Here is a 26,223-nt window from a genome sequence, read left to right on the forward strand (position 1 = left end):
CCTTTACTCTGATGGTGCCAGGTTTAGCCAATACCTATTCATGTTAAAGTAACTGGATGACTAGTGCAATGATGGATGTTGGTTTTTTTCTCTGACAAGAGATATAACTCAACACCCAAAAACAACCCAATTAAAAAGTGGGCCAAATACACAAACAGACATTTCTCCAAAGAGGACATATAGATGGCCAGACATGTGAAAATATGACCACATCACTCATCATCAGAGAATTACAGTTCAAAACTATAATGATATATCACCTCACATCTGTCAGAGTGGCTAAAATCAAAAACAGCAAGAAACAGCACGTGTTGGTAAGGATGTGGAGAGAAAGGAACCCTCATGTGGTGTTGATGGGAATGCAGACTGTATAGCCATTGTGGAAAACAGTATAGAAGTTCTTTAAAAAGTTAAAAAAAAAAAAAAAAAGAAAGAAAGAAAGAAAAGAAAAGAAAGAAAGAACTACCCTGTGATCTAGTAATTGCATTACCAGGTATTTACCCAAAAAAATATGAAAACACTAAAGGATACATGCCGCCCCCAGGTTTATTGCAGCATTATTTACAATAGTCAAGATATGGAAGTAGCCTAAGTTTCCATTGACAAATGGATAAAGATGATGTGGTGTGGATATGTACACACGCACATGAATGCAACAGGAACATTTTTCAGCCAGAAAAAAAGAATGAAGTCTTGCCATTTGGAACAACCTGGATATAGCCAGAAAGTATTATGCCAAGCTAATCAGTCAGAGACAAATACCATATGGTTTCACTCATATGTGGAATTTAAGAAATAAGACAGAAGGACCAAGGAAAAATAAAAACAGACTCTTAACTATAGAGAACAAATGGATGGTTACCAAAGGGGAGGTGGAAGGGGGAATGGGTGAAATAGGTAACAGGGATTAAAGAGTATACTTACCATGATAAGCACTGAATAATGTATACTTACCATGATAAGTATACTTACATACTTATCATGGTAAGTATAAGAGTATAAGAGTATACTTACCATGATAAGCACTGAATAATGTATGCAGCACTGAATATAGTGATTCAACAATAAATTGTTGAATCACTATATTGTACACCTAAAACTAATATAACACTGTCTGTTAACTATTCTGGAATTAAAACTAAAAACTTAAAAAAATACTTAGAGATGACAAAATAAAATAGAGAAGAATGTGAGAATAGAGGAGAATGCATGAAAAGCGCATAGGCTAGTACCTGGCACATGGTGAACGTTCAATAAATGGCCCATGGTTTAACCATTTGGGTAGTTTTATATATTATTTAACATGAAAAACGTCTATACTGCTTTGTGTAACATATGAAATAGAATTTGAGCTATGACTAGAGTGGCCATATATCCCAGTTTACAGCCACCGTTCTGGTAATTACTAGCACTTTCTTCTTATTCTAAAAAGAGTTCTGATATAAATAATAAATTACCTAATCACCCTAGCTATAGCCAGCTTTGTTACAGAAGAGCTTTGTACCCAGGGATTTGTGCTTGAAAGTTTGTCTAAAGTAAAAACTCCTCTAAGGAAAGATAACTGGTAGTTTTCTGACATAGAATAGAGATAGGTGTGTGTATATTAGCATCCTTAACATTCTGGTGTTAAACTCTCTAGCATCAAACCGCACTTGCTCTTACGAAGGAATATAGCCTTGGGCAAGTTAGTTTCCTTCTTTAAAACTAGGTACTTTATCTGTAAAATAACAATAGCATTAGTACCTGTCTCCTGTGGTTATGTAAGTGGGGTAATGTAAGTAAAGCATTATAGAAAGTGCATCAAAAATGAGAGATGTACAGAAGTAGATATTTCACTTAAGGAGAAAGCATTGATACGAAGTACTTAGATACATTGGGAACTGAAAAATTGGAGTAGATGACACTTAACTAAGATCCTTTACAGTGATAAAAATCTAATGGTTTTGATTTACAAGGATAAAAAGCTGTTCTTTTGTTGATTTTATATTACAGCAAATTTCAAACATTTGTGAAAGTAGAAAGCATAGTGTGAGACAGCAGTGAACCCATGAGGTACCCATCACTTAGTTGTCAACAGTAATACAATACATAGCCAATCTTTCTTTTATAACTTTCAAAAATAATTTTAATGAGATATTTTACATATCATAAAATTCACCCATTTGAACTATTAGTCATTTGTACAAATTTGCCAAGTTATGGAACTGTCACCATAAATCAGTTTTCATACATTTTCATCCCTTTGGTAATAATATTCATTCTACTACTTTACAGTTAATCCCAGTTTTCACAGTCAGTTCCAAATAACCACTGATCTACTTTTTATCTCTATGAATTAGCCTTTTCTGGACATTTCATGTCAACGGAATCATACAGGATGTGGTTTCTTGTGTCCAGCTTCTTTCACTTAGTATAGTGTGTTTGAGGTCCATTCACATTATAGCATGTATCAATTAGTAGTTCATTTCTTTCTCTTGAAAAGTATATTCTCTTGTATAGGTAATACCTTGTTTCGTTTGTCTTTGCAGTCCCAGTGTTTAATCATCTGTATTTTTATCCTTTCACGTCTGTTTCATACCCCTACTGAACTATGCAAAAGCTATATTTCATTAATATGATAGCTTAAAAACATTGATTGTACATTCTTGCTTTTTATATTTATTTTAGCAAACGTAGTCTTTCTGTCCTCTCATTCATCTTGCCAGTTTTAATTTGTTTTCTTGCTCCAGGGATCTTTGTTGGGTTTTACCTGACAATGAAGAGCCGTCTAGACTATAAACTTTCAGAGACAAGAGATAAGTTTATTTCTTTATTTCCTCACTTTAATGAAACACTGTATTTGCTCAGTGGCAAATCCAGATAGTGATGATTTCTAAATCTTTTAATAAGTCTTTCAAGTTGGCTTCAGTGTTCTATGTTGGGCTGAGTCTATTTATTTCTGATTCTCATGGGTGTTTGTTTTTTGTTTTGTTTTAACTCAGGTTGTTGGAAGAGGAGCCTTTGGAGTGGTTTGCAAAGCTAAGTGGAGAGCAAAAGATGTTGCTATTAAACAAATAGAAAGTGAATCTGAGAGGAAAGCTTTTATTGTAGAGGTAAGTTGAAATGTTTTTTCTAATGTATAATTCTTTACCAAAGATACTCTGTGAATTTAATATTATGAAAAAGTTATTTCCCAGTTGTCATTTCCCCATATACTTGAACCTTAGCAATTTGGTTGAACCAAAGATAATGCTGTAGAAACATTTTTCATTCACACTCTTAATTCTCATTAAAAATTGGGGGGGAAAAGACTGTTAACCACATAAATGAATTCATCCCTGAATTAAAATAACAGATCATCTGTGTAATTCAGATCTATTTCAAGGCATAGGATTTAAATTTTAGAATAGAAATGGTATTCTATCCCATTATCTAAAATTAAGGGAAATTTTATGCATTCATTATTGACTGAATATTTTTAGAAATTCAAATGAGATCACTTTACAGGGAAATAATTTCAAATTTGATTTTTTTTCTCATTTAGCATGAAAATCTACAACTCTGTTCTCTTACAGATTCAGTGATCAAGAATTCAGTAATCATGAATTTAATAATCAATAGTAATTGTATTATCAGATTTATTCTTTATTAATTTTGAACTATTTTGTATATTAGGTCACAGTAGTTCCTTAAATTAGTGGGGTTTTTTCCCTCATTGGCCAGTGGATAAGTGGTCTTTACCTTACAAACCTTTCTGAATTTATGTCTGTGGTTATATTTAATTATAATTTGCAAATATACTTTATGATATTTTTAAACATATAATATAGAGAATTAAAATTTAGTTGGGATACAATGAAGGGGATTTTTGTAATTAATTGAATGAGTTGAGAAATGTTGATAATTTGGGGTCCTCAGGAAGAGAAGGTGATCTCTAATAGTATGCTCCAAGAGTGGCCTCAGCATTGCCTTTTTCATGATTTTTGTTTATGGTTGAGATAAAGTCTAAAAGCGCATTGGCACTTTCACAAAACTAGCTAAGAACATATGTGTTAAATGCTAGGAATTAGGAGTCAAAACATTATAATAAGTTGGATAAAAAAATTTTATCAAGGTTATACATTCAGGTAATTCAGATTGTCAAATAGTTCTCCACATAGTCTTATTTTTAAAACTTTTTAATACCCAGACCTCTTCCAGTCAAGTTTTTTGCTTATCAGAGGCAACTACTTTGAGCTCATCCCTTAGTTTGGTTTGTATCCCCCAATCCAGGGACTCTAATCATTGTGATGACAAAGAGGCAGTCAGTCACTAAACTGAAGTTAGGAAAGGAGAGAATCTGGTCTGCCTTTGAACTAATCTCTCTGTTCCTTTGTTGGCTTATTTGCATAGATTCCTGGTAGTACCACTGGTCCAACCCTCTGTAGGTTTTATGAAATTAATCTCATTTATGTTCACTTTTTCTCATTTTTTTTTTTAGGTTTGCTGTGTCAGTTACTGCTAGTCATTGCTTAATAGCTTTCAGAAATGTGCTGTTTCCTCATTTGACATTCTCTTAATCCTTCTAAATTTGTGCCTTGAAAAAATGTCTGTATTATCTTGGTAGGATTTGGGGAAGGAGCAGAAATAAATGCTTAAGGGACACCTGGGTGGCTTAGTTGGTTAAATGTTTGCCTTCGGCTCAGGTCAGATCTCAGGGTCCTGGGATCAAGTCCCACATTGGGCTCCCTGCCCAGTGGGGAGCCTGCTTGCGTCTCCCTTTGCCTGCTTCTCCCACTGCTTGTGCTGTCTCTCTCTCTGACAAATAAATAAAATAAAATCTTAAAGAAAGAAAGAAAGAAATTCTTAAATTATGTGCTATCCGAAGCTAAGTGCTAAACCTTTAGAAGATGAAATACAATAAATATATTTTTTGTATAATAAATGAATATAATAAATAGTAATTTTTGTGTTAGGACTGAAAATATGCAAGTGTTGACTATAGAGAAATAGAGCTTTCTGGTGACATTTGGTAAAAAGGTTAACCTTCATATGAGCCAGCTGTATAGTGTGGATAATAGAAAAGAGAGAGGGGAAAAGACAGAAAAGAGAGGAGAAGGAAGAGTAAGTGCAGTTTGGGGGGGACACATTAATAGAAGTTTGGGGTGTAGAGCAAGAGAAACAGTACAGCCAAACCTCTCACTGACCTCAGTGTGATTCATTGGATTGGGGAGGATTATTTGCATAGGTACCTGGTACTATCATTAGGAAGTAGGAAGAACAGCTAGGAAAATATCATAGTGATTACTGCAGCAATTCATAGAATTACTAAGGCAGTGGTAGTGGGAATGGAGAGGATGCGATTAATTCAAGAGATGGGAGAAGGAAGAAGACCGTACACATACACAGAAAGAGTACAGATTTTAAGTTGGATGAACCAAAGCTGAAACCCTGGCAGTAGCAATAGGTTATTTAACCTCTCCCTTAGCCCTGTCTGAACTTTATCTTAAAGGTCTCTTTTCTTTTCTTTAAGATTTTATTTATTTATAACAAATAACAGGGAACATAAACAGAGGGAGCTGGAGAGGGAGAAGCAGGCTCGCTTCTGAGCAGGGAGGCTGAGATGGGGCTCAATCCCAGGACACTGGGATCGCGACCTGAGCTAAAGGCAGCCACTTAACTGATTGAGCTACCCAGGCGCCCCAAAGGTCTCTTTTCTTATAGGCAGAAATGACAATACCTACCTTGCAGAGTTGTGAGAATTACATAGTATCTGTTAAATGCCCACCAGGACCTGGCACAGAGTGAGGTAGGCTCTGCAGCCCTAACTCTGAAGATGATGATGGTGACATAGCTTCGTTTGCCTTGGATAACTAAGCTCAGTGCCCTTTCTGGGTTGGTGTACTAACATTTCTTGTTAAAGTTTATTTTTTCTTACTTGTACTTATCATGGCTTGTTCATACTCCTGTTAATAGCACTTTGCATTTTGCCTTAGTTACTCGTTTACATGTCTGTCTCCCAAGTAAAGTGCGAGAGCTCCAGGGCAGGAAATCTTTTCCATTCTGGGCAGGCATTTTATGACACAGCACCTGCTACATAGTGAATAATGATTGTTAAATGATTAAACTAATGTTTTATATACCCTAAAATTGTAATGACATAATGTAATCAATTCCTCAAAAATTAGCATCTTTTAAAAGAAACCTTAATTTGTTACAGCTTCGACAGTTATCCCGTGTGAACCATCCTAATATTGTAAAGCTATATGGAGCCTGCTTGAATCCAGTAAGTTTGTCACTTTTTCATTGTCACCTGTCTGTAAGCATTGACATAGTAAATGTTCGCAGGTGTGTAGTTCATGAAGCTATTTTGATTTGTTATTTTTTCTTAAATTAAAAGTGTAAAAATTACCCTTTATGTATTTGTTTGTAGTCTGTTAGCCACACAGTATATTGCAAGAGTTATCTTGGGTGGTCTTACCCACTAACCTCATCTTATGAGGCTCATGATGTTCTGTGCCAGCATCTACTCAGCACTGGAGAAAGCTTTCAGAGTTTGGGCAATTATCTTTTTACACACACCTGCATTCTTGAACAGTGGGCCCCTACAAGACAAGGCCTTAGATCATAGATCCCCTTCTTTTTCCCATTAGTACCATTCACATAGCAGAAATCAAAGGAATCATTTCTTGTGCGTTTGTAAAATTAAAGATTGAACTCGGTTCTCTCTCAAGTCACCTAAGATATTATAGCCCTGTGGTTAATTATACTGACATGTGTTTCTTTTAGGTATGTCTTGTGATGGAATATGCTGAAGGGGGCTCTTTATATAATGGTGAGTGTCATTAGACCTGCCTTTATCTAATAGAGTAAAATCATTGAAAAGCTTTTCATATACACTGTTAGTTACTTAATGTTCTTTATAGCTTACCTTCAAAATCTCAAAAGGAGGTAATTAAAAATAAATCTGCTAGTATGTGAAATTTAGAAATCTATCAATCTTTTCAATTGATGGTACTTTTCATAATGTTAAAAGCATTTAAGTCAAGTAAAATTTGCTTTTTAAATAGATTTTAAAATATCTTCATACTTTTAATGTTTTTCTTTTTGTCCTCTCTTAGCTTTGAGCCTCCTCATTTGAGAACTCTTTAAGCATACTTTCTTCCATTTCATTCCTCTTAATTTGCTCTCTTTACAAAAAATGAAATTGTGAAAACTTCAGAAAACATTTTAATTATAACAAAGAAACTAGGTCATTTAGTTATATTTACAGAACTGAGATAACTATTTCACTCTTAAGAAACACCAACCATATAGTAAGTATATTAATTGTTGCAATTGTATAAAATAAATGGTTGTATTTTTTTAATTACCATTTTATTTAAATTTTTACTTATATTCATTGCCCATGTGTTCATTATTGATGGGTATCTCTAATACTCCATTGTCTTACTTGGTTGAACTATTTCTAGTTTTTAGCTATTGTAGAAAGCATAATTTTAAGTATCTTGACACACATTGTTTTCTTTTTGTACTACTTCTCTGTACTTCTCTTACAGTAGTATGCCATCACATTGCTTATAAGTCACATTATTGTGTGAAAGACTGTCAATGTGGAAAAGTGTGATGATTCATATTAATTTTGCTCGAGTGTAACATTTAATAGAAGTACTATTACATTGTAGGTGCTTATGTGATAGTTACCCATTTGAAATTATTAGATATTTCCATCTTTGTATTTAGAAAAGAATTAAAAGCAGAAGTGATGGGAGCATGAGTAGAAAATTACCCAGTCATGTATTCCAATAGTGCTCACATTCACCTTGTCTTTTTTTATATGCAATAAAGTTCTTTTTAGTTTGTGCCTTTCTTTTGCAGTGCTGCATGGTGCTGAACCATTGCCATATTACACTGCTGCCCATGCAATGAGTTGGTGTTTACAGTGTTCCCAAGGAGTGGCTTATCTTCACAGCATGCAACCCAAAGCTCTAATTCACAGGGACCTGAAACCACCAAAGTAAGTTCTAATAGTATGGTGTCTGTCTCTACCGCCCAGCCCTCCACCCACTTCCTAATTCAAGCTAATTGTTGCACCTGACTTGATCTTTTCTCTTCCTTTTTGGCTTGGTTTGAGAGTGTTTATTTTTAACTCACCTTCATTATTTAGTCATTTCTCTAAGTTTGCCTTTTAAAATGTTGTCTTTACTAGGATTTAAATCTTCATCAGATTTTTATTTTAATAGTTCTTGCTGTAGATTAGCATACTTCTACAGTTGGTTAGCCTATAAATCTTATTTTGTGCCTGCTCTATATATTAAGTATTCTAGGACTTTGAAAGAATTTTAAAACTCCCTAAATAAGTACTTTAGAAGGCTAAAACTTTTTAGGGGTTTTTTTGTTTGCATAGGTACTCCATTAAAGAAAACACACATGTGGGTTGTCCCCTTTTCTCTCAGATTTTTTTTTTTCTTCTTTATCCACTTGTGACAGAGTTAAAAAGAAGTCCACATTCCATTCTCTCTCTTACCACTCCCCCTGCCACCACATCAGTCCCCATGTAAGAGGTTTCCCCTAGGAAATCAGTCTCAAATATTGGATTCTCTTGACAGGTAGCTTTAAAGTGTCCCTTCTGGGTACAACTTGTCACTCTCATGTCTGATCTGATACGTTCTACATAGGTTTCGGCTCTTGGAATGACTGTTCTCACTAGTGTACCTTATTTCTACTCTCAGACTTAAACTGATTTCTCTTGCCCCAGGTCCCTGGTCAAATAATGTTTAAGACCCAGATTCATGACATACATTTTTTTAACTTGACTCCTTGAGGCTATTGCCTTAGCTGCCTATCTTGAATAGTGAAGAAGAAACCACTTTGTCTGTCTTCTTTTTTATGAAGCATGAGTCCTCTTTTGCTTCTCTTAACACACAGCTGAATTATCAAAACAAATTAATGAGAATCATAGCTCCTATCCAGCAACAAATCGACTAATGATTCAAAAGATATAGGCAAGCATCAGATACATAGCATCTTTTTCTGAAAGATCCAGAAACTATCAGATGGAACTCTTCAAAAGTATCCCTTTTCTTCTGCATTAGGTCACATTTCAGGTTTGAAATAACTGTTTCTAAACAATATACATGAAAATATCTCACAAAAGGAAGTCTTTTGAGTTTTCCAACATCTTTTCTATTCCATAATTTTACAACTAAAATAACTACCTTCATTCTCCATCTACCCATATTCCATAAATCCATAAATATTAGATGTATTTACTGAACCTACTTAGACCAATTATGTCCTACTAAAATCATTTGTAGATAGGGTCTCTAATTTCTGCTAATAAATACCATCTGTATATTTACAGGAAGTCTGGCTTAGGTCATGCATACCTCTTGGGCATCCTTATGTGTGCACTCATGCTGTAGTATTTCAGATTATCTTTGGGACATCCGTATACAAACTGGGCTTTAGAGTTAAAACTGATTTTTCAGAATGTACTGGGAAGAAGGTTCTTTGAAATGGCTGTGTTTTCATATGAAATTGTATATACAAGCACATGTACTATGTTATTGTCACTGGAAAACCTGTGGATTCTTTGGTCAGGAAGAATTCCTCTGAATGGCATATAAAGAAGGCACCTGATGATTTGGTTAGGTATTTTATATAATGTCAATTTGTGCCCTGTTTTATTCATCTTTTGCAGGTTCGATCGCATGTACTTCAGAAATAAAAGTGTGTTTTTTATCCCAACTGTGTGAATGTAAGCCTACAGAGAACATTTAGGTGCATATTTCAGTGAGCCTTGAATATCATGCTCATGGCTAGTGACATATTAAAATCTTAGTGAAGGAGTACTAATTAAAATAATAATAATAATGTAAAAGTCATTCAGAAAAAATTGAATCTATCAAGATGAAACAAGGAAAACCAGTTATTGTTCTTTTGTTGGGTAAAGAGTAGTTAGAGCCGGAACAAGAACAGTGAAACAGGAAGTTTTTTGTTGATGTGCATATAAAGGGAAATTGCATTTAGCATTCTTTCCACTTCAGTTACTATAGGAGTATTTGTGACATTATGGAAATGTGTATAGCAGTTTATCTGGTTTATCAGTCATTGAACTAAAAAGAAACTAATTTCTAAATAATCTCTCCAGTTAGAATTTTATTTATTTTTTTTAAAGATTTTTATTTATTTGACAGAGAGAGAAATCACAAGTAGGCAGAGAGGCAGGCAGAGAGAGAGAGGGGAGGAAGCAGGCTCCCTGCGGAGCAGAGAGCCCGACATGGGGCTCGATCCCAGGACCCTGGGATCATGACCTGAGTCGAAGGCAGAGGCGTTAACCCACTGAGCCACCCAGGCGCCCCTCCAGTTAGAATTTTAATATGAAAATTATATATAAAGAATATATAAAAATTGTAATTTCAGTGGACTCCATATACTGCTATTGAATATTACTACAGTGTGATGGTACAACTTATCTTTATGTCTGTTTGTCATCAAGAGGAAAACCTAAGTAAGGGTATACTACTTGGTGAATATACTTGGGTAATATAGCACCTAGGAAAATCAGAATCTTAAATTCAGAAAATTTTCTGGAAATCTTTCATTAAATTATTCTAACCATAATAAGAGTTATGTTCCTCCCACAGACATATTCAAAGCATAAGAATGGTTTTGGGTTTGAACATTTTTAGAAGTATCTTAAAAATAAAGACATTTAAAATAAGGACCATTTTTTGTCTTCTTCCTTAGAGGCTGTTTTACTTTTTTCTTTAAATTATATGTTGTTATTCTCAAATAATACATGTTTTTGATTAAAAACAAATTCAAATAGTTAGAAAAATATAAAGCAAGTCTTTCCTGCCTCCTATTCCTCAAAGGTAACCACTGTTCTGTTTTTTAACAATGTATGGGTTATACTGTATGTAATGTTGCTTTTTTCACTTACATGGACATCTTCTCATATCACTGTATTCAAATATTTACTTCTTTATTTTTTAGCCTCATTTTTAATAGACAAATAATATTCTTGTTATCTCTTAAGTAAGTACTTGAAACTATTCTTGATCTTATAAACACTCTTAGACTCAGAAGACTTGATTTGTAGAGCTGTTTTTAGAAAACAGAGTGCTACTCAGTCTTTTAATGTTTTGAGATTCTGCATAGTTTTTAATGCCCTAAGTTGGTGCTTCTCAAACTTTCCTAACCCTCAGAACAAAGTTGTGATATAATGTAACCTCAGCCATTCTAAGACTAGGGATAGAGCCCAAATAACCCTTCTTTAGGAATTTTGTATGCACATTTTACTTCACCTGCATATATTATGTTATTTGTTTTAAAGTCAATGTTAGGATGTTAAAAATACTTAAAACTGAGTAAAAATGATGGTCCATGGAGAAGTACTAGCTTTAACCTAAGGCTTTGTAGGCTCCCTGTCACTTATCCTGGCATACACTGATATAATGGCAAGGTTTCATACCCTGGTTTGAAAACCGCATAAAGTTAAGCCATGGTATCTATGCATTTAAATCCTAACAACCTGTGTGTGCTGATAGAGATTGTATAGAAATGTGGCTTTGATTCTTATGCTCACATGATAAGAATTTTGACACTCCAGAGTATGGCGAACCAGATCAATTGAAAATCCATCCTACAACAAACACCCAGAGATAAATGTGTATGACAACAAATATCCTTTTACATATATAGGTGATCTTATAAGAAAAGAGAAATCATCAGGGCAAAAAATGGAAAGCATTTTCCATTTTCAATCCTGAGAGAATTTAATCCAAGCATGGAAGCTAAAGATTTGTGAGCTGTCATTATAAAAAATGTAAAGCCCTGGTGTTAATGGCTCTTGTGTAATTGCAGGTAAGGTCCTGTGTTCTGCACCAGATGAAGTAGCAGAACTGAGATCTCTCCATAAATTTAGGATCCCTGGAGGGAGCAACTTAAAAGTGGGCTAGAAAAAATACCAGTTTTCTGACTAGGCAAACATTTATTTCTTAACAGAGGTCTCCCCATATGTTGTTGCGAGTTGAATTTGCCCTGCTTGCACAATCCAGAAAAATCCCAACAAAATAGATTAAATGTTTTTTGGGATTGGTAGTGTCCCATGGCATCTAGTAGTAAGTGAAACTCCATTTTAAAGTCCTATGTTTTGGGGCGCCTGGGTGGCTCGGACGTTTAAGCATCTGCCTTTGGTTCAGGTCATGATCTCATGGTCCTGAGAGCGAGTGCTACGTCGGGCTCCCTGCTCAGTGGGGAGCCTGCTTCTCCCTCTGTCTCTCTCTCTCTCTCTCTCTCTCTCTATATATATATATATATATATATATATCTGACGAATAAATAATTAAAATCTTTTTAAAAATAATAAAAATTTAAAAATAAAGTCCTATGTTTTCAGTCCAGATTTTAATTATTCCAGATTAAAATTGATCAGATATGAAGCCACAGTAAAAATTACCACATCCATAAGGGTCCAAGTTACCTTGGGTAAAAGTTAGCAGAAATAACAGAAAGCAGAAGTAAGCCCTCAAATATTAAGACTCCAGATATTTGGAATTATCAATATGAAATATAAAGTAAATATGCTTATATAATTTACCCCCAAAAAGGAATTAAAGTGTGCAAGGAATAAACTATACAAAATGACCAAAAGAACAAAATACATTTAAGAATAATTAAAAATTTAAACTAGCAGATCTGAAATAGGTGACAAGAGAATTGGGGAGCTGTGAGATATATCTGTAACTACCCAGAATGCAACACAAACAAATAAATAAATGAGAAAAACAATAGGTTAAGGAACACAGGGAAAGGAAAGACAGGACTAACAGCACAGAACTCCAGTAAAAGAAAATAGGATGGAGAGAGTTTATGACTCAGATTACAGGCACCTGGATGGTTCAATAGGTTAGGCCTCTGCCTTCGGCTCAGGTCATGATCTCAGGGTCCTGGGATCGAGCCCTGCATCAGGCTCTCTGTTCAGCAAGGAGCCTGCTTTCCTCTCTCTCTCTCCCTGCCTCTCTGCCTACTTGTGACCTCTCTCTCTCTCCACCAAGTAAATAAATGAAATATTTTTAAAAAGAGAAAGAGAGATTGGCCAGGAATTTTCTGGACAAAGGTATGTTTTCTAAACAGGATAAATGAAGTCTACCCTCTGACACACCTTAGTGAAGCTACAGAAGAGCAAAAACAAAAGGGAGATTTTTAAATCAGCTGATCAGAAAAGAGATTGCCTACAAAGTATTGACAGACTGAAGTACAGTTTCCAGCACCATTAGTAAAATCTGGAAAACTGGAATCATAACTTCACAGAGCTGAGAGAAAATAGTGTACCTGCCCTAAAATACTTTCTAAGGAGAAGGGTGGGAGTTAAAGATGTTTTGAAACAAAACCTGAGAGAATTCACTATAAATGGACCTTAATTGAAGGTAGTTGGGATAGAAAGAAAATGGTTATGTAGGACAAGTATAAGATTCAAGAAGGAATGGTGAAACAAAATAAGTAAAAATAAATTAAAATAAATGTTGGCTATGTAAAACCAAAAATATATTTTGTGTGTAAGAGAAGGTGGTTAAAAGGGATTCAAAATAAAGAATTATTTCTTTATAGAAAACAAGTCTTTCAGCTTTTTAGGTAATGATATAGAGAGTGTTTTACACATTTAAATGTTTAACTTTTGAGTAAGGTAATAAAACTGTCTTTTACTTTCATAGTTCTTTTACACTTTTATTTTATTTTATTTTATTTTATTTTTAGATTTTATTTATTTGAGAGTGAGAGCGAGCATGAGTGAGGAGAAGGTCAGATGGAGAAGCAGACTCCCCATAGAGCTGGGAGCCCGATGCGGGACTCGATCCTGGGATTCCAGGATCATGACTTGAGCCGAAGGCAGTCGTCCAACCATCTGAGCCACTCAGGCGTCCCTCTTTTACACTTTTAAAATGCTTTATATTGATTTCAGTTTTTATAGGAATAATAAGTTACATTGGGATATAAAAAAAACCTAAAACTCTGAGTATCAGTTTCTTTAAAGGAATCCTAATAGCTAGGAATATTAGTTAAAACCAGCTTTTGTAGCTAATACTGGGCCTATCATAAGAGAAATTTATTGCTCATGCATGTGAAATCCAAAAGAGGGGTTCCTGTTTGGCAAATGATCTTCCATATTGTCATTCAAGGACCCAGTTAAGCTCCCTCCGTTTTGTACTTCTGCCGTCATCCAGGACTTTGGGAACTTGAGCATTCAGCCAGCAGATAAACAGAATGGTGATCCTGTATGAGAGGTTTTTTGAACAAGGTCTGGAAGTGACCCTCCCACTACCTACGTATCAGTGGCCACAACCCAGTCTTAGGTATAATTACCTACAGTAGAAGTTGGGAAATGTCTTGTATGCCCCAGAGGAAGAAGGGGATGGCTTTTATGAGCGATGGCCAGTCCCAGTCACCCAGAGTATTTACTGCTCTAACCACCGGTTAGAACCACTCACAGCTCTTTGCCAGTTAAACGTCCCAAAGGCTCTAAGAGTCACCATCCAGTTCACCATCCGGATGAACAGCTCAGGATGACATGCAGTCCTCCACCTGGTCTGGATGTGGCCTTCCATAGTTTGGAAACAAATGAATTGAAAGGACAAGTTGTCTGTCACTTCTCTCTCTCCCCATTCACCCAATACATAATAACTAAAAGATGGCACAATCAGTAAAACTTTCCACTGGGGAAAGGGAAGCATGGAGGCATACAGTAGTTCCTAGTCTCTAGGGGTGAAGTCTTGGCATTGTCTGGTCCCTCTGCCCTGGATTTGTTAGAGAGGTCTTGATCAGACCTTTGGCCCTTGAAAAGGAACTCCCTTATCCCTTGCTCATGATTCCAAGCTTCACCCTTTGTGGGTTCCCCCTTGTGCATTCTTTATACCATGCCAAATGTGGGTATTGGTGTATACTCTCCTCCAAAGCTGTACAGATTTCCCAGCTGCACACTGGTTATGAAAATCTGGGCTCCTGAGGATTGTTGTAAGACTCAAAATAATCAAAAGTCTTATTTAGAAATTTGTGGTTCATTTGACAGTATTAATTTCCTCAAGAGTAGGCTTATGATCACCCTGGTTCCAGTCAATTTCATACGCCTGTGACTATTACCAGAATTCTTTCTTAGGCAAAATATTGAACCTGGTTTATTTGATTTCTGGCCACATTGCCTTTTCTTAATGGAACGTTTTAATTAAACTATTACGTTCAGGTGGAAGTGCTTTCTCTTAATTTGTTCTTTGTTGCAGTATTGAGTCTTAAGGGCGTTTGTCAGTCTTATTTCCTGCTATTTGGAGTTTAGAAGCAGTCAGCTTTTCTAGTCCTTCAAGGCCACAGATTATCATAGGAGACAATTTTTACAAAACGTTTTGCCATGTCATTACATGGGTCTGTATCATTCCAGCTTCCAGTTTTAGCTTTCTTGCTGCCTGTTGCTAAGCTAATATCAAATATATTAGATTTTTGTTATAGCAGCATCCACTTCTATACCAGTTTCTTATATCAGTTAGAGTTGCACTGTTAACAGTAGGTAAGCTCTGAAATCTCATGGTTTTACAAAATACAAGTTTGGTTTTTTTTCACTCATGTGAAGTCCAAAATGAAATAGTGAGTTTCTCATGTGGTGGCTCAGGATCCCAGGCTCCTTGTAGCTCAAAATCCTCTGCATATGGCATATGAAGAAAGGAAAAGGAATATATATATGTGAGAGATTTTTATGGCCAAGCTTAAAAGGGAAGTACATCACTTCCACCTACAGCCCATTGGCTTGAAAAACACTGCAATAAGTAAATTGAATTTAGGGGACAAGTGACTTAGAAAAGTATTGATATCCATTTACTTCCATTTTAGAACACATAATGTTGACCTACTAGAACTTTTTTAAATCCATATTTTATTTTGGCCCAGAGAGATGTATAGTCAGGAAAGATTATGAAGATAGAGATGAAGACATCAAAATGTGGATCTAGCAGTCTCCCTGAGAACTAGGTTAAGGTAATTTATTTTTTGCTAATATTCCTCTGAACCATTGAGCTATTAGAGTGACCAAGAAGTGTTTGACAAAAGTTGATGACATTTTGCTTAACCATTTCTATTACCACAAATGCCTCCTCTTTTATTGTAGATAATCAAGTGTTGGTCTTACAACCTTTGTTTTTGTTGTTTTGTAAACAGCTTGCTGCTGGTTGCAGGCGGGACAGTATTAAAAATCTGTGACTTTGGTACAGCCTGTGACATTCAGACTCATATGACCAATAACAAGGGGAGTGCTGCTTGGATGGCACCTGAGGTTTTTGAAGGTAAATAACAAAAGCATGTCGTGATTGATAATCTCCCTTCTCTGTACATCCAGAGTGTGTTTATGGCTTTACCCTGTTTCAGTGGTTTTATTTCTGCACAATACATACTGGAAAGGATATACAGTTGACCCTTGAACAACATAGAAGTTATTGGTGCTAACCATCCTGTGCAGTTGGAAATCCACATGTAACTTTTGACTCCCCCAAGCTTAAATACTTAAAGACAACTATTGACCATGAGCATTAGTGACAAAATAAACAGCCTTTTAACACATATTTATGTATGTATTATATTCTATATTCTTACACGAAAATAAACTGAAAAAAGAAAGTATTATTAAGAAAACAGTAAGGGAACTACATTTATAGTAGTTCTGTATTTCTCAAAAAAAAAATCACATTTAAGTAGACCTCTGCAATTCATACAAGTATTCACAGGTCAACTGTATTAAAGTCTAAGAGGCAGTAAATAAATACAGCTCAAGATCTTAAATCTCATAGCAAGATTTGTGACCTATGTAGTGACTAATGCAGTGTCCTATGCAAGTTTAAGTATATGTACATTCAAGCCTCATGTTCATATTCCACCTACTGCAACTATAAAATGTGCCTATTTTTAACCTGAAAAACAGTATTCATGGTGATTTCATGGTTATTTGCAGGCATGTATAGAGCAGGGCAACATTTTGAGTCGTCCAACATATGTTCCCAGCTAAGTAGAAAGACAACACACTGCCTTCTGATTTCGGCTCTTATATTGTGTCATGTTAATGATCTGCTTAGTGCTGTGGTTTTTTCATTTTTATGTGCTTTTTGTTGGTGATTTCGCTGTTTAAGATGGCCTCCAAGAGCAGCATTGAAGTGCTTTCTAGTGGTTCTAAGTATAACAAGGCTGTGATATGTCTTAACAGAGAAATATGCTAGCTAATCTTTATTCAGACATGAGTTATAGTGCTGTTCCATGAGGTTAATGTTAATGAACTCACATATATATTAAATAAGGTGTCTTTAACAGAAATCCATATGAAACAAGGTTATATACTGATCAGTGACATTAGGAGGTTCACGGGAACCTAACCCTGATTGCCCCCATGAGCAAATGACTCAGCTTTCACTAGTCCAGTCTTCACAGAAACTTTATAGAACATGAACACCAAGAATAACAAGAATCAGCTGTACTTTGTATTGATTTCCTAGCAATTAAAAACTGACAGTCTCAGTGAACATGCCTTAAAAGGATTGCAAGTAATTTGGTAGAAATATGATACTGAGAAAGACTAGTAAAGGATGAGATGTTTAATTTCTTTTACATCTCTGTATTTCACTCAAGTTCTAAAAGAACAATCCATAAATTCCATAATACCTTTCTGTATGAAAACATCAAGTTATCTTTTAAATGAGAAAAGTTGAACTGAAGATGTGTGATTTGTGTGTTAGAAAGTATGTCCATTAAATTCAGACATGTTCAGTAATCAGATTCTGATTATAGCTTATGTCTTTTATTTTTGATGAATTCAAAGTTTGTTTCTTTGTTTTTAGCCACCTGAGAGAAAGAGAAATTTGCCGTGCAGTTGGTCTCTTGAGTGGAACTGTTTTGCCATAAAATTCAGTTAAAAAGTGAATGAACCAGCAGATGTTAAATTGTACAAAATTAAATAGTGCTTCCTGTTTTTAAGTTCATATACAGAATACATTGATTTAAAACTATACAATTTTTTAAAATATTTTATTTATTTGTTTGATAAGAGGGTGTGTCAAGCAGAGGGAGAGGGAAAATCAGGCTCTCCATGGAGCAGGGAGCCCTGTATGGGGCTCGATCCCAGGACCATGGGATTGTGACCTGAGCTGAAGGCAGAAGCTTAACTGACTGAGCCAGATAGGCACCCCTGAAACAATTCATTTAAAATGCTTTTCTGTGAGATCAAATCACAAAGTATTGCTGTAATGTGAAGAGCAAAAAGACTTACTTATACCAGAGGCCAGAAATAATTCAGAGTAATAAAGTTCATACTGTAAGGCTATAGTGATTTCTTCATTTCTGAAAGATGTCAGTCCCTATTACCAAATTGGACTTTAATATTTTAGTGCTTACAGTGTACTTCTTAGTGCATGTGTGGTACTATAGTCATTCTTACATGGATTTTAGGGGTTTGGGCAGGTTTTTTTGCTGTTTATTTTGTTAATTGGCCCAGTTTAGTGATCCTATAAATTTTGTAGCATAATCTGCTTACTATAAATTTGTTATCCATCATTTTCACTGCTTACAACTTTAAAGTTTGCAAATTAAGAATTTTTGTCTTGCCAGATATTGAAAAGAAAGTTTTATCATTTAATTAGAAATTTCTTCCGCTATGATAGTAGAGTAATGAATGGGGTAGGAAAATTTAAGAATGAAATTAAATTCTTAAAATGAAAGAAAGGAGGGGTGCCTTTGCTCAGTGGGTTAAAGCCTCTGCCTTCAGCTCAGGTCATGATCCCAGGGTCCTGGGATCGAGCCCCCCATGGGGCTCTCTGCTCGGCAGGGAGCCTGCTTCCTTTCCTCTCTCTCTGCCTGCCTCTCTGCCTACTTGTGATCTCTGTCTATGAAATAAATACATAAAATCTTAAAAAAAAAAAAAATGAAAGAAAGGAAAGTACAAATGTCTTATACTCTGCCCCACAGAAAGTGAAAGTGAATAAATAAAAGACAAATCCTGTGGCTCTCCATGAAAAGGTAGAAAATGACCACCTTTCTAAAGTGGATTTTTTTAGTGCATCATTAATATTCAGTTCATAAATAAATGTTTTGTTACAGAGACTTAAGTTACTTAAGAAATTAAGAAAGAGTAATTTCTCAGCTATACATGCAGCATCCTCCTGTTTTTGTACATAGCGCTCATTCTTAAAAATTTATGAAAGCAGTTGTTCCTGTAAGTCATGTGAAAAAGAGTCTTGAAATTATACCACCTTTTTCTTTAGGTAGCAATTACAGTGAAAAATGTGATGTCTTCAGCTGGGGTATTATCCTTTGGGAAGTGATAACACGTCGGAAACCCTTTGATGAGATTGGTGGCCCAGCTTTCCGTATCATGTGGGCTGTTCATAACGGTTCGTAAAAAGAAATTTTTTTTTTATATATTTTGTATATTTTCTTTCTGGACAATTGTATCTACCCCAAAGAAGACCATTTACCTCTAACATTAAAATGTCCAATTCTTTGTTACCAGAATACTTTGCTGTCATCAGTCTCCTACCCTCCTTCTCACCCCCAGAATCAGGTAGGGAGGGCAGTACTGAGAGTGGTCCTGTACTTTGCCCAAGGCTGAGGAGGTCTGCTGATCCTGCTAATTAAGGAAAGGCCATCAGTAGACAGACAGAGCCCACTACCTAGTTTGGCTTTCTCTAGGGAATAGAGAAACTTCAGATTGGACTCTGTGGAGAAAATAAAACTTAAAAATAAATAAATAAATAAAATCTTTATCAAGGTTAAGGTAATTGAGGAGGTATAGCCTTTTCTCCTGAGGGAGCAAAGAATAATAAGAATTGTTACTTCAGCTATTCATAAAAGCAAAACACAAAGTGCTTTACGTATGCTTTCTTTCTATCTTCTCATTCATCCTTATAAGGGGAGTATGTTATTGCTTCATTTAACAGTTATACGATTTTACAGAAACCAAGACTTAAGAGAGGAAAAGGAAGTTACTCAGGGTCATTAGATTAGTAAAGTATTGCTGGTATCCCCATCCAGATCTTCCTGATTCCCAGTGTCCCTATTTTTAACTTACATTGACTTATGAACTCAGTGTCCTTTATCCCTCCTGCTTTTTTTAGACATGTAGTTGTGATGTTTCTAACCACTGAGGATATTCTTCATTAATCAAGTTATTTCACATTTGATTTGGGAAAATAAACTCTTCATGGAGGGAAATTGTTTAACCTTTTTTATTTTTATATCATTCTCTATTACTTAATTTCTGTCAATTGGTTATAATCATTGTGATTATGGCATTTAAATTTTATTGGCATTTTAGTACACTATTCCACAGATCATAAAAATACCTGCCTAACTAGGTCATTCATAGACTTGTCAAACAGTACCATCATATGAGTAATTCTAAGTGTTCTTTTTAGTTTCCTGTACTGTCTTTCATTTTACTGCCTTTAATGTCATTGTAGAGAAAGCTGGAGCATTGACTAAGACAATGTGTTTTGTTTTTTTATTAATTGTCAGTAAATAATTGACTGTCAGGGAAGTACAGAATAAAAGAACTAACTTGTTAAAATTACAAAGATTTCATTATATTTGAGGCTCTTTTTCAGTTAGGGACCTTTCTATTAATCTTGGTAATTACACAAAAATTGACAGTTTTCAGTTGGTGAAGTGATGGATTCACAGCAGCCAGAAAGGTCTGGCACTGACAAAAGAGTCATTTAGAGATCAGTGAGTATAACATCATAGTTGATGACTTTTCTGTTATGGAAGGTGATTTTTCAAACACATTTGAAATTTTTATAGTGAATCTGAAAACCTGCCTAGTTCAAGTAAGATTACCTCAAAGCACCCATTAAGCCATTATTACTTGTTAAAAGAACGATGTTTAGAACAAATGAGATATTATTTCTCAGTCTTACTCCTACTGTACTACATATAAAAATTTTAATTTAACTTTGCGAAAGGTGTACCTTCCCCTTATGAAAATATAATGTAAACCTAATAGATTAAAAAATGTACTTTTATTATTCCAAAATAAATCTTAAATTACAAGATCTATAAAATAAATACTGTATTGGGAGTACATATAAAAAGCTTACACCATTCTTTGGGTAAATCCATTCTTTCTCCCCTTCTAATTTTCAATTATAGGTACTCGACCACCACTGATCAAAAATTTACCTAAGCCCATTGAGAGCCTGATGACTCGTTGTTGGTCTAAAGATCCTTCTCAGCGCCCTTCAATGGAGGAAATTGTGAAAATAATGACTCACTTGATGCGGGTATAATCCTTCTTTTGAGGGGCTTTGGATTTAGGGGAATTTGATATATACTGAGTTTGGGATTTTAAAGTGAAAAGACATATTGCTGTTTTCTGCTTTATACTTTCCTGTATTGTCCAAGTTAGAATGGGCATTTATTACTCATATAATCAGAGGAGAAGACTTATTTTGGGGGGAAAATCTAGTTCTTTATAATGGAAGGGTAGCTTAACTAGATTTCTGAACTTTTTCCTCCTGTTTAATTTAGTGAACAAATGTGTTTGTGTGGGGCCCTGTTGCCTCATCTGTAATCTGAGAGGCTAAATTAGATGTCTTTATACAGGACTTGGGTATTTTCTTACTCTAATACTTGACAGACTAAATTTGAAATTTTCTTGAGGATAAATCTTCATCAAGCAGTCTAATTTATGTAAGGCAATATAATGGTTGTATTCGCAGACACATGTATTTCATGATTTTTATCTTTTGGTGTTTCATTACATATTTTTAGCTTTTCTTGTACCATTAAAAACTTAAACATCTAGGATTTAATAGAAATTTTTAATTTAGAAGAATCCTTTCAAATGATTATCAAAATTTTTTAGTCTATAAGCAGACACTTGAAATTATTTGAATAATTTTAGGCCTCTAGTTTTTGGTACATTAACAAATCTCCCAAGTGGTACTTTGACTTTAAAAGTTCACATACTTATGAAAGTGCCTGAATTTTAGAACAATAGAATAATTTCTGCTCGGTAGAAGAACCTTTCAGTCTCCTTAAATGTAGACTTCCTAGATGGTCAAAGATTTGTTTATTCTACTGAAAATGATTTAGGCAAACAAAGCTTGAAATAATTTGATTAAAGTTTAACCCATCATATGTGGGTACCAGCTATATGTAGAATTTTAGGCCCTAAGATGTGCTTATAAGAAAACAACTTAGTTTCCATAGTAAGATACCTTAAAACACTGGGATATATAAATTGTTCAGATTGTAATTGTACGCATATCCACTTTGTCTGATTTGAAAAGAACACCTTTCTTTTTTTCCCTGAATTCTAGGTTGTTGTTGTTTTTTTAAGATTTTATTTATTTATTTGACAGAGATCACAAGTAGGCAGAGAGGCAAGCAGAGAGGTAGGGGGAAGCAGGCTCCCTGGTGAGCAGAGAGCCCCATGCAGGGCTCGATCCCAGGACACTAAGATCATGACCCGAGCCAAAGGCAGAGGCTTTAACCCACTGAACCACCCAGGCGCCCCCTGAATTTTAATTTTTGACAAGCAAAATTTCCAATATTGTATCTCCATTTTATAGAGGAACAGCATTAATCTGTCTTTGATATTCAAAATATTCTAACCATTATTCTCTGACATACCAAACTCAGTTGCCAGACTGACAATAATTTTAACAATTTGAAAGTTTGTATCGGTGCTATGAGAACATAAGTACATTTTACCTAATTATGAGAAATGATACTATTATATTTGATATGTTCCTCTGGAAAAATATTGCTGTTTTCTTGAGGAGTATCTAGGCTCTGTGTAAAATAGATACTACTTAAGTACATACACAGCATTGATCACAGTTGAAATTTAAAAGAGTAGCACATTATCATCATCTTTGCAAGTTCACAAACTTAAGGCATATACTGAGTTTAGACCTCTATAAATTCAGTATATGCCATAGGGAAAATAAAGCACCATCTCCGCCACTTTCACCTCCCAGGACAAGGAAATAATTAATGTGTATTCTTCAAGTTAATTCTTACAGTATTTATTTTGTATTAAAGAAATTTTAAATTTTGGTTTCCTTTTTCATATATAGTACTTTCCAGGAGCAGATGAGCCATTACAGTACCCTTGTCAGTATTCAGATGAAGGACAGAGCAACTCTGCTACCAGTACAGGTAAATGGATAGATCGCAAGAGTAATAACTTGATTTTTTTTTGTCTCTGTTCCCATGAAATTATAATCAAGAGGCAATGAATGATGTCTCCATTTGCATTTTAATTTCTTCATTTCACATGATTGACTGCAATTTGGATTTCCAGGTGCATCATTCTTCAGGAAGGTACCCAGATTAAAGAGTTACTAAAGTCTCGCTTCCAAGTCTTAGAATTCTTGTATAGTTAAATATAAAAAGATAGTATATTGTATTGCTGGGAATGTCATTCTTTATTTGAAAAATAATCATTTTTACACAGATATGGGTAAATCAAATAATATTAGAAATCATTGTAAATTTTAAAAACTGCATATTTTTTATCATGAACACTCTTCTTTTTGGTCTTTATAGAAGAGTCTATACAAACTCTTATTTAAGAACTCTTATTTTTAGTTCAGAGTTTCTTAGTTTTCTAAATACAAAGTAGTAGTGGGTTCTGTAGTTTGTGATCATCAGAAGAGACAGTAGAAATAAGTCTCTAACTTAGAAAAACTGTGCTTTTCAAAATATATGGCATTTTAAGCACTAATTAATTTAATTACAACTAAAAGATACATGTGCATATGTACACATATATTTATCCTGTACTTAAAATTTTATTTTTACAGAAAAATAATTTTGCTGATGTTTCCTTCACCTCAAAAATAATTACCTTTATTTTAAGCTGGTTTAATATTTTTCCCAAATTCTATTTTTACTGAAAACCTTTAAGTTGCTCTGAATTCTAAAGTGAACTTCTCTAAAACTCCTTTATTTGTTTCTACCACCACCTCCAAACTCTGTTCCTGTTTAAGTACTGTGACTTTCAGGCCTTTGATCCTTCCATCTTTTCACTGAGCCACAGTTCTCTTAGATCCTTCCTTTTATCCTCCCTTCACTTACTTCTAGATAGTTATTATAATTTCTTGTCTTAGGCTTGTTTGACTAAACCACAAATGGTTCAGTCTGACACTTGGCTTGCCATTGCCTGTAACTGTGCAACTGAATGTGGCTAGAAACAACACGTGTTTACTGTCTTCAAATGCTTTAGCGATAGAGTGATGCTGGACAGTTGTACTATAGTTCAGTCTGTCTCCTCTTGCCTAGATGACTTGATTTTACACTTTAGCCTCACTCCTCAAACTTCAAATACCTCCTCTTCACTCCTCACTTTTAGCTGATCCTATTTGCCTATTTCTTTGAAAAATTGGAATGATCAGAAGATAGCTCCTAGAGGCTCCCCCACTACATCTGCCCACCTACCTATGTATCTGTGCCCATCTGCTCTATGTTCTTTTTGCTACTATGGCTGAGCTCTCCACGCTTCTCACCAGAGGCAAGCTTGTCTACTTGTGCACTATATCCCATCTGCTCTTTGCAGCAGTTCTTCCCTCAGCCCCTTGTATCACCAGCCTTTCTACTGGAATCATTCTCAGGGCATATATAGTCTGTATTTGCATCCTCTTAGCTTCTCTATTCCTCATTCTCTATTGCCCAATCTATTGAGGCTTTTATTATACCACTACTCCAGAATTGCTCTCGTCAAGGTCACCATTTGTCTCCACATGACTAAATTGAAATGATTTTCAGATCTCATCATTTTTTTAAGATTTATTTATTTCAGAGGGAGAGAGGGAGCAAGTGCATCCATAAGCATGGGGGAAAAGGCAGAGGGAGACGGGGAGAGGATGTTAAGCAGACTCCCTGAAGAGCACAGAGCCTGACTTGGGGCTCCTTCTCATGATCCTGACATGAACCAAAACCAAGAGTTGGATGCTTAACCAACTGCACCACCCAAGCGCCCCCAGTTCTCATCTTTTTTTGGCTTTCAGCAACATTTCACACAGTTCATTACTTTCTCCTTCTATGTAGCACTTTCTTTAGTTGGTCTCTTGGATATCATACTAGCCTGGATTTCCATCTTCTATCTCTGGCCACTTTCTTGATAGTTTCCTTTGCTGGTAATTTTATCTTCCCAACCTATTCATGTCAGCATGCCTAGGGCTCAGTCATTAATATTCTTTTGCTTATCTCTCTATACTCGTTCCCTCAGTAGTCTTATCCAGTATTACAGCTCTGTTTACCATCTGTTTGCTGATATTTTCTTCCCTCCCTGACCTGAACCTCATACTCCTATATCCACCTCCTTACTTGATATCTAATAGGAACTGCGTCTGCAGTTTGGCTCAGGTCATGATCCCGGGGTCCTGGGATCCAGCCCCTAGTTGGGCGCCCTGCTTGGCAGGAGGCCTGCTTCTCCCTCTTCCACTCTACTCTCCCTGCTTGTTCCCTCTTTCGCTGTTTTTCTCTGTCAAAATATATACAAATCTTTAATAAGAACTCAAACTTCCCATTTTCCAAAAACTAAGTTCCTGACATTCCCCTCAAATTTACTTCTCCCGTTGTCTTCCCAACTTTGATTAATGGCTGCTCTGATTTACTAGCTGAGGCTAAGAACCTTATAGTCATCCTTGATTTTTAGAAGACTAAACATTTTGGTTCCCTTTTTGTGTTATTCTTAAAATTCATTTAAAATGGGTTTGGATTTCCTCATTGGCTTGAAAAGTCTTATTTTGTTCCTGTTCATGTCTTGTTAGTTTAGAAAAGAGTTTAAGTTTCATATTATTGAATGAAGCCTCTGTATTATTCCCAACCTGTAGTCATAAATATTTCTACTTTCCTAGGCTCATTCATGGACATCGCTTCTACAAATACCAGTAATAAAAGTGACACTAATATGGAGCAAGTTCCTGCCACAAATGATACTATTAAACGCTTAGAATCAAAATTGTTGAAAAATCAGGCAAAGCAACAGGTTTGTTTTGTTACTAAAAGTAAAATTATGTGATGACCTTACTAGTAGTCATAACTTTATACTAACTGAAATTATTTGTTATCTTCCATTATACAAATGCTGAATCTTGTTCCAGAAGCAGACAGATAAGAATAGAGACATAAAATGAGATTCTCCTACCATTTATCATCACTAATCAAATTATTTTCCCTTCTGATGTTTGCTGCCTTTGCCAACAGTGCAGCTCCCTGCCTGTGATGTTC

At 35.3% G+C, this 26,223-nt stretch overlaps 1 protein-coding gene across 2 annotated transcripts in view; it reads left to right on the forward strand.

Annotated features, from left to right (window-relative positions):
- MAP3K7 (mitogen-activated protein kinase kinase kinase 7) overlaps window positions 1-26,223 on the forward strand; it is a 74,775-nt gene that overhangs the window by 11,719 nt on the left and 36,833 nt on the right. For both annotated transcript variants that reach the window (XM_082730556.1, XM_082730555.1), the window contains exons 2-10: window positions 2,982-3,092; window positions 6,179-6,244; window positions 6,748-6,793; window positions 7,837-7,975; window positions 16,165-16,289; window positions 19,248-19,376; window positions 21,133-21,263; window positions 23,067-23,148; window positions 25,851-25,981. In XM_082730556.1, coding sequence (XP_082586682.1) covers window positions 2,982-3,092; window positions 6,179-6,244; window positions 6,748-6,793; window positions 7,837-7,975; window positions 16,165-16,289; window positions 19,248-19,376; window positions 21,133-21,263; window positions 23,067-23,148; window positions 25,851-25,981 — 960 coding nt within the window. The remainder of the gene's footprint in view (window positions 1-2,981; window positions 3,093-6,178; window positions 6,245-6,747; window positions 6,794-7,836; window positions 7,976-16,164; window positions 16,290-19,247; window positions 19,377-21,132; window positions 21,264-23,066; window positions 23,149-25,850; window positions 25,982-26,223) is intronic.

Source organism: Mustela nivalis, assembly GCF_964662115.1.
Source record: "Mustela nivalis genome assembly, chromosome: 5".
NCBI lineage: Eukaryota > Metazoa > Chordata > Mammalia > Carnivora > Mustelidae > Mustela > Mustela nivalis.